The sequence below is a fragment of the Triturus cristatus genome, chromosome 1_1 (genome assembly GCF_964204655.1).
Source record: "Triturus cristatus chromosome 1_1, aTriCri1.1, whole genome shotgun sequence".
NCBI lineage: Eukaryota > Metazoa > Chordata > Amphibia > Caudata > Salamandridae > Triturus > Triturus cristatus.
The window spans coordinates 808,534,620-808,549,552 of record NC_140579.1 but is presented as its reverse complement, the minus strand read 5'-3'; the positions used below and the strand labels follow the sequence as shown (position 1 = coordinate 808,549,552).

The following is a 14,933-nucleotide window of genomic DNA, read 5'->3' as shown; positions in this document are numbered from 1 at the left end:
GGCCTCGCCCCAGCAAGTAGTCTCCCACCTCCAGACTACGGCCGACCTCCTGCCTCGCTGGGGTTCTCCATCAATGTGCCGAAGTCGCACCGGAGTCCCTCCCAGAAGCTCCTTTTCATCGGAGCGGTTCTCGATTCGGCGCAGTTCCGGGTCTATCCGCCGGAACAGCGGGTCCGGGACATTCAGGCCCTGATTTCCATCTTCCGGCCTGGGTTTCGGTCAGGTTGGTGCTGCGGCTTCTGGGGCTGATTGCCTCCTGCATCCTGTTGGTACCTCACGCCAGGTGGCGGATGCGGGCTCTGCAGTGGGACCTGAAGTTTCAGTGGGCCCAGCATCGAGGCAACCTGTCCGACCATGTCCTGATCTCGAATCGCGCTTGGGTCAGCGGCAGATCCCTCTCCCTACCCCAACCGGAGCATGTCGTAGTGACGGATGCGTCCCTCCTGGGATGGGGGGGGGGCCATATGGGAGAGGCGGAGATCAGAGGACTCTGGTCTCCGGCGGAGACTCGGCTCCATATCAACCTATTGGAGCTGAGGGCGATCCGACTTGCTCTGAAAGCCTTCCTTCCCTCTGTCCGGGGAAGTGTCGTGCAGGTGTTCACGGACAACACCACCGCCACGTGGTATTGCAACAAACAGGGCGGGGTGGGGTCGTGGACCCTTTGTCAGGAGGCTCTGCGCCTCTGGACATGGCTGGACCTGGTGGTTCATTATCTGGCGGGCTCTCTGAACGCCAGAGCAGACAAACTCAGCCGCCGGTGCATGATGGATCACGAATGGCGTATGAACTCGGACGTGGCGCAAGGTCTCTTTCTGCAGTGGGGAGAGCCTTGGTTAGATTTATTCGCCACCGAAGAGAACGCGCAATGTCAGCAGTTCTGAGCGTTGGAATTTCCAAGGCGGCACTCGCTCTGAGACGCTTTTCGTCGCGAGTGGAGTTGTGTTCTGTTGTACGCCTTTCCGCCTATACCACTTCTGCCCAGAGTGCTGAAGAAGATCAGGCGCGACCGGGCCCAAGTCATCTTGGTCGCCCTGAATTGTACACGAAGGTACTGGTATCCCGAGCTACTCAGTATGTCCATCGATCCCCCGATACGACTGCCAATACGACAGGAGGACCTTCTGTCGCAGCAGCAGGGGACGGTCCTCCACCCGAACCTGTCCAGCCTCCACCTCCATGCGTGGAGATTGAGCGGCGACAGTTGATGCCATTTGACTTGCCTCCTGAAGTCTGTGATGTCATTCTGGCAGCCAGGCGTCCCTCCACAAAGACGGTATACGCCTGCCGGTGGAACAAATTTGTGGCATGGTGCACAGCAAAGGCTGTGGATCCCCTTTCTGCCCCTCTTTCTGAGGTTCTCCTCTTTCTTCTTTCTTTGGCCCAGCAGGGCTCTGCTCTGGGCACCTTGAAAGGTTATCTTGCTGCAATCTCTGCTTTCTTAAGGCTTCCTGATCAGCCTTCTCTTTTCAAGTCCCCTGTTGTCTCCTGTTTTCTCAAGGGCATTACTCATATGTTCCCTCCTGTTCCATTCGTAATGCCTCAGTGGGACTTGAACCTTGTTCTTACTTTTCTGATGCGCGCTCCCTTTGAGCCCCTTCACAACTGTTCACTTCGTCTACTGACTCTGAAAACTGCCTTCCTGGTGGCTATCACCTCCGCTAGGTGGGTGAGTGAGCTCCAGGCTCTGTCAGCTAAGCCTCCCTTCCTTTCGGTTCATCCTGATAAGGTTGTCCTCCGGACCCGTCCTTCTTTCCTTCCTAAAGTTGTGACTCCCTTTCACATCGGGCAATCGGTCACGCTGCCCACCTTCTTTCCGCTTGCTTCAAAAGATGAAGAGAGGCTCCACCGTCTGGACCTTAAACGTGCGCTGTCATTTTATTTGGCCCGCACAAACCAATTCCGGGTGGACAACCAACTTTTTGTTGGATATGTAGGTGCGGAGAAGGGTAAAGCTGTGCACAAGCGGACCATCTCACGATGGGTCGTGTTGTGTATTAAACTCTGCTATTCTTTAGCGAAAAAGGTCCCTGCTGTTGGGCTGCGAGCCCATTCCACCCGGGCCACAGCGGCGACAACTGCCCTGGGACGGGGAGTCCCCTTGCAGGACATCTGTCAGGCGGCGCCGTGGGCTTCACTGCACACGTTCGCCAAGCACTATTGTCAGGACAGCCAAGTCCGGAGAGATGGCCACTTTGGCCGTTCTGTTCTCCAGGACTTTCTGGTGTGATCTTGGTTCGCAGGCCCACCTCCGGGGTTGGTATTGCTGGGGTATCTATTCTAAGGTGAGGAATCTAACTAACGTGTTTCTTTCAGATGAACAAGTTACTTACCTTCGGTAACGATGTATCTGTAAGAAACATTAGTTAGTTAGATTCCTCACCGACCCACCCAGCCTCCCCGTTCTGCGAACCGACATCTAGGGTTAAGGTTCTCCCTTTTCAGGGCCCTAAATTTTTCAGCACCAGTGTCGGTCTCTTGCATGGCTCAGCGTCCCTGGCGCGGAAAGCTATGCATAAGAACTGACGTCAGCGCGCGAGGGCGGTGTCTAAGTACTCCGTCATCACGACGCCGACGACGGACGCCGAGCCGCAGACGACGCCTAGCAACTTGCAAGGGGTATTGCTACAAAAATCTTTCCAGATCCAGCCTGACGCCTGGGGATATTCTAAGGTGAGGAATCTAACTAATGTTTCTTACAGATACTTTGTTACCGAAGGTAAGTAACTTGTTCTTGTGGTAAGAGAAGACTGCTAAAAAAAATCAGTGTATTTATCTTGAACATGTTATAAACTATATTATTGAATTTAACTAGAATAAAGAAGTCGTCCTAGTATTGCTAAAATGTTTTCCTTTTCCTCTTCTTCTGCAGTCTGCATTACGAGAACTTGAAGAACTCAAGCAGATTGTTCCCAAAGAGTCCCTTGTATATTTCCTGATCGGGAAGGTAAATGCAATTTCTCTGAAGCTTGATTGCCATCCATTAACATTCAGCAATGGTCTTAAAGGAGATGCCATCTTTTTTTTTTTTTTGCACTGCATCCCTGACTAGTCTTTGTAATTACAATGAAATAAGATAGCAATATTATTTGCACCAGATTCTGCAGCCCTCATTATCTGAAAGAGACACGTTAGTGATGGATTCCTCACCTTAGAATATCCCCAGGCGTCAGACGGGATCCGTAAAGTTTTCGTCAGCAGTACCCTTGCCTGTCGGTAGGCGTTGTCGTGCGGCTCCGCGTAAGTCTCTGGGGTGTAGTCACCGAGATGACATCCTCTGAGTTACTTAGACGCGCGCTGACGTCAGTTCTTTCTTTTTCTGCGCCAGCAAGCGCAGATCTGAGAGAGAGCGGTACTCTTGGTTAATATTTTATTCTGAGACTTGTTTCTCTTGTTTTGTCGAGTTCTCGACTTCTGTTGCAGTAGAGATGCCTGGGTGTGGGTCCTGTCGGTACTGCCGTCGGAACATGTCAGTGGCGGAGCCACATAACGTGTCTCTTCTGCTTGGGGCACGCCCATGACCCCGAGGCATGCCCTGATTGTTGGGCCATGGCGCCCAAGGCTTTGCGGGAGCATTCCCGAAAGTTGTTGGAGGCCCGGCATTCAGCTCTGCGATGCTCGAGATCCTGCTCCTGAGGAAGGTCGGCCGTCACCAGCGTTTGTTGGAATCGGGGACAGGTAAGTCCAGGTGCCATAAAAAGTCGTAGAAGCGACGTCGCTCTTAGTCTACCCCTCACCGGTCGTGGTACACAGTGGAGGGGGTGGGTGGTCACTCCCCCATGGCTCCGGTGGAGCTACTGTTGTTGCCTACAGCCTACCCGCCTTTCCCAGGGCTGTACGCAACTCTGGAAGAAATAAATGTCCTCCTGTCGGCCATTGGCCGTTTCTTTGCCCTATCAGGTCTCTCCGGCGTGCCTTTGGGCCCCATGGACCCCTTGGGTGGCTCTGCCCCCATGCCGCTGCCTTTGGGCCCGGTTGCGCCTGCAAGATGCCCTGAGGCGCCATTGACTCCTACCTCAGCGCCACTGCTGGCTCTGGTCTGGGCTCCGCCGTTGGTTCCGGTCTCTGTGCCACCGTTGGTTCCGGCATCAGCGCCACCTTCGGCTCCGGACTCGGCAACTCCGTTGCATCCCACCTCGGCGTCGTTGCCTCCAGGGCCAGACTATATCGAGCCTACCTCTTCCTATTCCGCGGGGGGGGGGAGGTTTTTTTTCACCTTCCCTGAGCCCCTCGTCCTTCTCGGCCTCTCAAATGGCCAGGGACCGAAGGGGGGTACTAGGAGTGGTCTGAGGACCTTCTCGCAGCTCAGTGGGAGGATGTATTTAACTAGGTTGGCAACACGGAGAGTCCCAGCAAGCTGGACTTATCTACACACCCTAATACACTGTCCCTTTCTTCCGTAGCTACGAAGGTGGTTAGTTCATTCAGTGGTGTTGCGTAGGGGATGCTCCTAACCTCAAATTCCCCCTACTGGGACTATCAGGACTCTCCTGACTGCAGTGTTTCAGCAGCGGCCTCCTCCACGGAGCCTCTACTACCCTTCAATAACGCACTTAAACCCAACACAGGGGCTTCTGTGGATACAAGGCACCCCAGTTTTATCACATAACACCTAACATCAGAGTGGCTAGTTGTCCAAGACTCTGCCTTTCCAAGTGCCATTTGACCTCTATTCACACAGTGTGGAACACGGTGGCGCAGGTGCTGCCTCAGTGTCTAGCGGAGGCTTCCAAGGTGCTCTCCCAAGCAATTGCAGAGGGCAATGATGCGGCAAGGTTCACCATCCATTGTGGTCTTGACTCCGCCTCCTCCATAGGCAGGGCCATTTGCATACAGCAGCGCAGCCACGAACATGGGACCCGCACCAATGGGTCCCGGGTGGCGGGCGGATCAGTCCTAAAAACCTTCCTAGTCTGCAGTTTCAGTCCAGTGTTTAAGGCCCACCACACGCCAGTGGGCGGCAGGATTCGCCATCACCTCCCCCACTGGCGCGCCATCACTTTGAACAGGTGGGTTCTGCAAATGGTCCGAAGGGGCTACTCTCTCCCCTTCGACACTACTCCTGCCATGCCACCTCAGCACCACCGCATGTCAGGAGATCACTTGACACTTCTCCAGTATGAGGTTGCGACCCTCTTGGCCAAGGGGGCCATTGAGCACGTTCCAACGTCGGAAGTAGGTTATCGTTGTTACACTCACTACTTCTTCATTCCATTGGAGGGCAACGGCCTACGTCCTATCTTAAACCTCCGGAACGCCACTTGCTTCCTCCGGAAGGAGAAGTTCAAAAAGCTCATGCTTGTTCAGGTCTAGTCTGCCCTACACCCACAGGACTGGGTTGTAAAATTGGACTTGCAGGATGCTTATTTTCATAACCCCATCCTGCCGGCCTACTGTCGTTACCTGCGGTTCACAGTAGGCCACGATCACTTTCAGTTCACCGTGCTCCCTTTCGGCCTTACCAGCACCCCTCGGGTGTTCACAAAAATGATGGTGGTGGTCTCAGCTCATCTGCGCAGATCAGGGGTTTCAGTCTCCTCCTATCTCGACAACTGGCTGTTAAAGGCGGGCTCGCCCCAGGCAGTCGTCTCCCACCTCCAGACTACGGCCGACGACCTGCATTTGCTGGGGTTTTCCATCAACGTGCCGAAGTCGCACCTGATTCTCTCTCAAAAGCTCCTCTTCATCGGAGCGGTTCTGGATTATCCTCCCCAACAGTGAGTCTGGGACATTCAGGCTATGATTCCGATCTTTCGGCCCTGGTCCTGGGTTTTGGTCAGGAAGACCCTTAGGCTGCTGGGCCTCATGGCCTCCTGCGTCCTGCTGATCTATCATGCCAGATGGCATATGCGGGGTCTGCAGTGGGACCTGAAGTTCCAGCGGACGTGGCTTTGGGGAAACCTGTCTGACTAAGTCTAGATCTCGGAGGGCACTGCACCGGACTTGCAGTGGTGGCTCACGAACCAGCGTTGGGTCAGCGGTAGATCCTTCTCCCTTCCCCAACTGGAGCACACAGTAGTGACGGAAGCGTCCCTCCTGAGATTGGGCGGCCACATGGGAGAGACGAAGATCGGAGGCCTCTGGTCTCCGGCGGAGTCCAAGCTCCATATCAACCTTTTGGCCCTCAGGGCGATCCTACTTGCACTGTAAGCATTCCTTCCCTCTGTCAAGGGCAGAGTAGTGCAGATGTTCACGGGCAACACCACCGCCATGTGGTACTGCAACAAGCATGGCGGGGTGGGGTCGTGGACCCTATGTCAGGAGGCTTTACGTCTCTGGACGTGGCTGGAACGGCAAGGCCTTTCCATGGTGGTCCAACACCTGGCAGGTACCCTGAAAGCCATGGCGGACGAACTCGGCCGCAGGTGCATGTTAGATCACGAATGGCGTCTTCACTCGGAGGTGGCACTAGGTCTGTTTCAGCACTGGGGTGAACCTTGGTTAGATCTATTTGCCACTGAAGAGAACGCACAATGTGTCAGCAGTTCTGCACAATGGAATTTCCAAGGCGGCACTCACTCTGAGAAGCTTTTATTCACAAGTGGAGTTGCGGACTGTTGTACACCTTTCCGCCTATACCACTTCTGCCCAGAGTGCTGAAAAAGATCAGACGCGACTGGGCCCAAGTCATTCTTGTGGCACCGGACTGGGCTCAAAGTTTGGTATCCCGAGCTACTCAGTATGAGCATGGATCCCCCAATCCGACTGCCTCTTCGGGAGGATCTCCTGTCGCAGCAACAGGGGACTGTCTTCCACCCGAACCTGTCCAGCCTCCACCTCCTTGCGTGGAGATTGAGCGGTGACAGCTGATTCCATTTGACTTGCCTCTTGAAGTCTGTAATGTAATTCTGGCAGCCAGGCTTCCCTCCACTAAAACGGTATACGACTGTCGGTGGAAAAAAAAATATATATATATATATATTGTGGCATGGTTCACAGCGAAAGCTGTAGATCCTCTTTCTGAGGTCTCTTTGGCCCAGCATGGCTCTGCTCTGGGCACTATCAATGGCTACCTTTCTGCTCTTTCAGCCTTTCTTAGGCTGGCTGATCAGCCCTCTCTTTTCAAGTCCCCAGTTGTAAATAGATTTCTCAAAGGCATTACTCACCTTTTCCCTCCTATTGCTTTTGTGATGCCTCAATGGGACTTGAACCTGGTTCTCACATACTTGATGTGCGCTCCCTTTGAGCATTTTCATAACTGTCCTTTGCGGTTATTAACTTTGAAAACTGTCTTCCTGGTGGCCATCCCCTCTGCTCGGCGGTTGAGTGAGCTCCAGGCTCTTTCCTGCAAACCTCCTTTCCTGTCGATTCATTCGGGCAAGGTTGTGCTTTGACCGCGTCCCTCCTTTCTACCAAAAGTAGTCTCTGCCTTTCATCTCGGGTAAACTGTCACTCTGCCCACTTTCTTTCCGCCTCCGCACCCTTCAGGAGAAGAGGAGAGGCTCCACCGCCTGTACCCAAATCGTGCGCTTTCGTTCTATCTCAACCGCACACAACAGTCCTGGGTTGATGACCAGCTCTTTTTTGGCTACATGGGCGCCAAAAAATGCCAGTCTGTGCACTAGCGAACTATCTCCCGATGGGTTGTCTTGTGCATCAAAGCCTGTTACTCTCTGGGTAAAAAGGAACCATCGGTTGGGCTGCGCGCCCATTCTACCATTGCGACAGCAGCTACTATGGCATTGGGGCGCGGTGTCCCCCTGCAAGACATCTGTCAGGCGGCCACTTGGGCCTCGTTGCATACTTTTACTAAGCAGTATTGCCTTGACAGTCTGGTCCGGAGAGACGGCTTCTTTGGCCGTTCGGTTCTCCATGACTTTCTGGTGTAATCTCACTTGCAGACCCACCACCGGGGTTGATATTGCGGGGGTATCTATTCTAAGGTGAGGAATCTATCACTAACGTGTCTCTTTCAGATGCACAAGTTACTTGTGTATCTGAAAGAAACACGTTAGTTAGATTCCTCACCTTAGAATATCCCCAGGCGTCAGACTGGATCCGGAAGATTTTTCGTCAGCAATACCCCTTGCGCGTCGCTAGGCGTCGTCTGCGGCTCCGCGTCCGTCGTCGGCGTCGTGCGCCGGGATGACGTCGTCGGAGTACTTAGACGCCGCCCTCGCGCGCTGACGTCAGTTCTTCTTTTTTCCGCGCCAGTAAGCGCAGATCCGGGAGAGCTACCCCTTTTAGTCTTTTTTGACTAACTCTTTTTGATCATTTTTGATCCCTGTCTGTCGACATCTGGTGCCGGTAGGATGCCTGGGTTCAAGGCTTGTGAAGACTGTCATCGACTGATGTCGGTGACCGATCACCACCGCCGGTGCCTCTATTGCTTAGGCCTCGACCACGACGCGGAGTCGTGCAACGACTGCCAGGCCCTGACTTCGAAGGCTAGGCGGGAGCGGTCCCGCAAGCTTCTCGAGCTTCGCCACTCGGCTCCGCGTCGTGCGCGATCCCGGTCCAGGAGGAGGTCCAAGGATCGCTCGCGGAGCCCTAGCCGACGCCACCATCGATCGTCGGGCTCCAAGTCGTCGGGTAAGTCCAAGCACTCAAAGAAGTCCAAGAGGCGACATCGCTCTTCGGACTCCCCTCGCCGGTCGCGCGACTCGGCCGAGGGTCCAAGTGGTTCCACCCCCGCGGCTCCGGCGGAGCCGCAGGTGCCGCGTCCGCCCCCATACCTTCCGGTCCCTGGGGCTGACGCGGCGCCGGCGGAGATCAGCGCCTTCCTCTCGGCCATGAGGAGCCTGGCCCCGCCGTCGACGCCCGCTGGCGCGCCTTCGGGCCCCGCGGGCTCGACTGGGCGACCTCGCGTGCCGGCGGCTCCGGCCCCGGCGCCGTCGACGACTCCGGTCTCGACGCCGCAGGTCCCCGCGGGGCCCATGCCTGGGCCCCAGTCGACGCCGGTTGACCTTGTCACTCCTCCACCGGCGCCGACGCCTGAACCACCGACGCCGTCACCGGCGCCGCCGACGCCTGTGACGCCGACGCCCCAGTTTAGCCCTCATCCGGACCCGACGCCGGCACGGCGTCCGCCGACGCCGCATCCGACGCCGCTAGAGACCTACCATCTCTACAGTCCGGTTCCGATCATTCCTCCTGTTTATCAGGCATCGGAAGAAGGGGGCGACTGGGAGGGGTTCGAGGACCCTCTGGCTGTTCAGTCACAGCTTTCTCAGGACTGGGCAGATGAACTGGGGGAGGCCAGCGGGCTGGACACCTCGCCAGACGCTGGATTCACTTCTCCTCCGACCGTGGCTTCGGAGGAGGGTGCAGCATTTTCTGTGGTGCTGCGCAAGGCGGCTGAGGCCCTTGGGCTCGAGTTGCCTGCCGTGGCTGTGAGGACCAACATCCTCACTGAGGTGCTTCAAACCTCAGCAAGCTCCACTGAGCCTCTGCTGCCGTTTAACGAGGCCCTCACTGACGTTCTGCAGGGCACCTGGTCCAAGCCCTCCACAGTTCCTCCTGTGGATAGGAACGTTGCCAGGCGCCACCGCCCTGCTCCGGGCGACCCCAGCTTCCTGTCCCAACACCCCACCCCCGAGAGTCTGGTTATCCAGGCCTCTACTTCCCAATCCTCCTTCCCGACCGCTCCGCCGGACCGGGATTCCAAGAGACTCGAGCAGTTTGGCAAGAAACTGTTCTCGTCCCTTAGTTTGGGCCTGCGGTCCTTAAATACCGCCTGTCTCTTGGACCGTTATTCCCATTCCCTGTGGGATACGGTGGAGGACGTGCTGCCCCTGTGTCCGGAGGAGGTCCGGCCACGTCTTTCCCAGGCTCTGGCCGATGGGAGGGATGCAGCACGGCACGCCATAAGATGTGGGCTTGACACCACGGACTCGCTAGGTCGGGCGATTTCCACCACGGTGGCGCTCCGCCGCCACGCCTGGATGCGGTCCACGTCATTTTCCGGGGATGTCCAGAACACCCTCATGGACATGCCCTTTGATGGCACTCGCCTGTTTGGTGAGAAGGCGGACAGTGCGCTGAACCGCTTTAAGGACTCCCGGGCTACGGCCAAGTCCTTGGGCCTCTCGGCTCCGCGGGCGCACACCTCCGCTTTTCGCCCCTTTCGTGGCCAAGGAAGGGGCGCCTCCTCACGTCCGCAGAGCCACCAGCCGCAGAACCAACCTGCGCGCGGTCGCGGACGTGGCTTCCGCCGTGGCGGAAATGGAGGCCGACGTGGTCAGCCCACATCCACCCCGGCAGCATCCGCCTCAAAGCCTTCCTAGTCCGAGCTTTCAGGCCCATACCACGCCAGTGGGCGGCAGAGTTCGCCATCACCTGCTCCACTGGCGGTCCATAACATCGGACAGGTGGGTGCTGCAAATCGTCCGAAGGGGCTACTCCCTCCCCTTCGAGACGACCCCTCCAGCCATGCCACCACAGCACCACCGTATCTCGGGGGATCATTTGGATCTTCTCCGCGAGGAAGTTTCGGCTCTCTTGGCCAAGGGGGCCGTCGAGCGCGTTCCGAGTCCAGAAGTAGGTCGTGGTTGTTATTCCCACTACTTTCTGGTTCCCAAGAAGGGCAAGGGGGGCCTGCGCCCTATCTTGGACCTCCGGAACGTCAATGCCTTCCTCCGAAAGGAAAGGTTCAAGATGCTAACGTTGGCTCAGGTTTTAGCTGCCCTAGACCCTGGAGACTGGATGGTAGCGTTGGACTTGCAGGACGCATATTTCCATATCCCCGTCCTGCCGGCCCACCGGCGTTACCTGCGGTTCACGGTGGGCCAAGAGCACTTTCAGTTTACCGTGCTCCCCTTCGGCCTCACCAGTGCCCCTCGGGTGTTCACGAAAGTGATGGCGGTGGTCGCAGCTCATCTGCGCAGATCAGGGGTCCCAGTCTTCCCCTATCTCGACGACTGGTTGTTGAAGGCGGGCTCGCCCCAGGCAGTCGTCTCCCACCTCCAGACTACGGCGGATCTCCTGCATTTGCTGGGGTTTTCCATCAACGTGCCGAAGTCACACTTGAGTCCCTCTCAGAAGCTCCTCTTCATCGGAGCGGTTCTCGATTCGGCGCAGTTCCGGGTCCATCCACCGGAACAGCGGGTCCGGGATATACAGGCCCTGATTCCCATCTTTCGGCCTCTATCCCGGGTTTCGGTCAGGCTAGTGTTGCGGCTTCTGGGGCTGATGGCCTCCTGCATCCTACTAGTGCATCACGCCAGGCGGCGCATGCGGGCTCTGCAGTGGGACCTGAAGTTTCAGTGGGCCCAGCATCACGGCAACCTGTCCGACCATGTCTTGATCTCGGAGGGCACTGCACAGCAGTTGCAGTGGTGGCTCACGGACCGCGAGTGGGTCAAGGGCAAGAGCCTCTCCCTTCCCCAACCGGAGCATGTCGTAGTGACGGATGCGTCCCTCCTGGGTTGGGGTGGCCATATGGGAGAGGCGGAGATCAGAGGCCTCTGGTCTCCGGCGGAGTCTCGTCTCCACATCAACCTGTTGGAGTTGAGAGCGATCCGGCTTGCACTGAAAGCCTTCCTTCCCTCTGTCAGGGGAAGTGTCGTGCAGGTGTTCACGGACAACACCACCGCCATGTGGTACTGCAACAAACAGGGCGGGGTGGGGTCGTGGACCCTTTGTCAGGAGGCTCTGCGCCTCTGGACATGGCTGGAACACCAGGGCGTCACCCTGGTGGTTCAACATCTGGCGGGCTCTCTGAACGCCAGAGCAGACGAACTCAGCCGCCGGTGCATGATGGATCACGAATGGCGTCTGAACTCCGAAGTGGTGCAAGGCCTCTTTCAGCAGTGGGGAGAGCCTTGGTTAGATCTATTCGCCACCGACGAGAACGCGCAATGTCAGCAGTTCTGCGCGTTGGAATTTCCAAGGCGGCACTCGCTCGGCGACGCTTTTCGTCACGAGTGGAGTTGCGGTCTGTTGTACGCCTTTCCGCCTATACCACTTCTGCCCAGAGTGCTGAAGAAGATCAGGCGCGACCGGGCCCAAGTCATCTTGGTGGCTCCGGATTGGGCACGAAGATACTGGTATCCCGAGCTACTCAGTCTGTTGACCGATCCCCCGATACGTCTGCCCCTTCGGGAGGATCTTCTGTCGCAGCAGCAGGGGACGGTCCTCCACCCGAACCTGTCCAGCCTCCACCTCCATGCGTGGAGATTGAGCGGCGGCAGTTGATGCCATTTGACTTGCCTCCTGAAGTCTGTGATATCATTCTGGCAGCCAGGCGTCCCTCCACAAAGTCGGTATACGCCTGCCGGTGGAACAAATTTGTGGCATGGTGCACAGCAAAGGCTGTGGATCCCCTTTCCGCCCCTCTTTCTGAGGTTCTCCTCTTCCTTCTTTCTCTGGCCCGGCAGGGCTCTGCCCTGGGCACCCTGAAAGGTTATCTTGCTGCCATCTCCGCCTTCTTGCGGCTTCCTGATCAGCCTTCTCTTTTCAAGTCCCCTGTGGTTACACGCTTTCTCAAAGGCATTACACACACGTTCCCTCCTGTCCCTTTTGTAATGCCTCAGTGGGACTTGAATCTGGTTTTGACATTCCTGATGTGCGCTCCCTTCGAGCCTCTTCACAATTGCCCTCTTCGTCTTCTAACTCTAAAGACTGCTTTTCTGGTAGCCATCACCTCGGCTAGACGGGTGAGTGAGCTCCAGGCTTTATCTTCAAAGCCTCCTTTTCTGTCTGTTCATCCGGACAAGGTTGTCCTTCGGCCTCGTCCCTCTTTTCTTCCTAAAGTGGTGACTCCATTTCACCTTGGGCAGTCTGTCACCTTGCCCACCTTCTTTCCGCCTCCGCATCCTTCCAAAGAGGAAGAGAGGCTCCACCGTCTGGACCCAAAACGTGCGCTCTCCTTCTATCTGGACCGCACAAAACAGTTCCGGGTGGACGACCAGCTTTTTGTTGGGTACGTGGGCGCTAAGAAGGGGAAAGCTGTGCACAAACGAACCATCTCTCGGTGGGTCGTTTTGTGTATAAAAATCTGCTATTCCTTGGCTAAAAAGGACCCTCCTGTTGGGCTGCGCGCCCATTCTACTCGGGCCACGGCGGCTACTACTGCCTTGGGACGGGGAGTCCCTTTGCAGGACATCTGTCAGGCGGCGACGTGGGCTTCTCTACACACGTTTGCCAGGCATTATTGCCTTGACAGCCAAGTCCGGAGGGATGGCTTCTTTGGCCGTTCTGTCCTCCAGGACTTTCTGGTGTGATCTTGGTTCGCAGACCCACCACCGGGGATGGTATTGCTTGGGTATCTATTCTAAGGTGAGGAATCTAACTAACGTGTTTCTTTCAGATGAACAAGTTACTAACCTTCGGTAACGATGTATCTGTAAGAAACATTAGTTAGTTAGATTCCTCACCGACCCTCCCATCCTCCCCGTTCTGCGAACTGACATCTAGGGTTAAGGTTGTCCTTTCAGGCCCCTAGATTTTATTTTTGGCACCAGTGTCGGTCTTTGCATGGCTCTGCGTTCCTGGCGCGGAAGGCTATGTACAAGAACTGACGTCAGCGCGCGAGGGCGGCGTCTAAGTACTCCGACGACGTCATCCCGGCGCACGACGCCGACGACGGACGCGGAGCCGCAGACGACGCCTAGCGACGCGCAAGGGGTATTGCTGACGAAAAATCTTCCGGATCCAGTCTGACGCCTGGGGATATTCTAAGGTGAGGAATCTAACTAACTAATGTTTCTTACAGATACATCGTTACCGAAGGTTAGTAACTTGTTCAACGATATATCTGTAAGAGACATTAGTTCGTGATGGATTCCTTACCGCCCACCCATCCTCCCCGTTCTGCGAACTGTTCTCTAGGGTTCAGGTCATCCCTTTCAGGGCCCTAGTTCTATTGCACCAGTAGTCTGTCTTTGGCATGGCTCTGCGTTCCTGGCGTGGAAAAGTAGTGTACGGAACTGACAGCACACGTGGGCGTGTCTAAGTAGCTCCAACAACGTCATCTCGGCGACTACCACGCCTACCGACGTGCAAGGGTACTGCTGACGAAAACTTTCCGGATCCAGTCTGACGCCTGGGGATATTCTAAGGTAAGGAATCTATCACTGATTAATGTCTCTTACAGATATATCGTTACACAAGTAAGTAACTTGTGCATTGTTACTTGTGCACCATTGGTCACAATATTGACATAAGCAGAGCTAGTCTGATGCAGAGAAATGTTTATATAACATTTAAACCCCAAAAATCAGAAACAAAGTGGTCTTGGGGGTAACTCAAGTCACCATTGAAATGTATTCAGGTGTATAGCAGCACTTAAAGATAAATGGCTACTTTTAACCTATTTGGTGTGATTGAGTGATTTAACCCTTTACATAATATAACCTTACTTAGATGCCCTTGAAATTCTCCAAAAAGTGTATGGTTTAAATGGGTCATATGCAGTAACACTCGCTATAGTTGAGAAAATTAAGTCATGCCGCGTACTTTGGGGAATGGGTGCAGGAGAGTTGGCCATTTCTGAAGTCAATTTCTATATCGTACATAATTTTAGCAAAAAAAAAAGTAAAACGCCTGCACACAACAGTTTGATGAATACTTCTAACCACTGATTCCTCTCCTTGTGAATACTCCCCAGACGTCTGACTGGATCCGGTCACCTTTCGAGTGGAACTCCTGCAGGTCGGTATATGACGTCATGTGACATCGTTCCTCTCTCCGGAAGTGATAAGCAAAGCTCTGTGTAAGTGCCTACCATGCACGCTGACGTTAGTTACTTTCTTTCCGCGCATTCAACGCAGACCCAGAGCATCTCATTGGTCTTTCTAATCACAAATCGTTTCAAGATTTACCAGTATGCAAGGGAAAATGTCACCTCTTAAGACAGATTTCAAACTGATAGAGACTGTCACAAACAGGTGTCTGTGACAGACCTTCAAGAAGAATGCTTATTGTGTCTGGGGTTGAATCACTTCTCCAAGGCCTGCAATGACTACTCCCAGGTCAATTTGAAAGCCAAACGG

General features: G+C 55.3%; 1 protein-coding gene across 6 annotated transcripts in view; it reads left to right on the top strand.

Moving 5' to 3' along the window:
- The window catches only part of CDC27 (cell division cycle 27), a 1,680,535-nt gene that overhangs the window by 1,450,030 nt on the left and 215,572 nt on the right, over positions 1–14,933 (top strand). For all 6 annotated transcript variants that reach the window (XM_085650282.1, XM_085650285.1, XM_085650283.1 and 3 more), the window contains one exon: positions 2,873–2,947. In XM_085650282.1, coding sequence (XP_085506408.1) covers positions 2,873–2,947 — 75 coding nt within the window. The remainder of the gene's footprint in view (positions 1–2,872; positions 2,948–14,933) is intronic.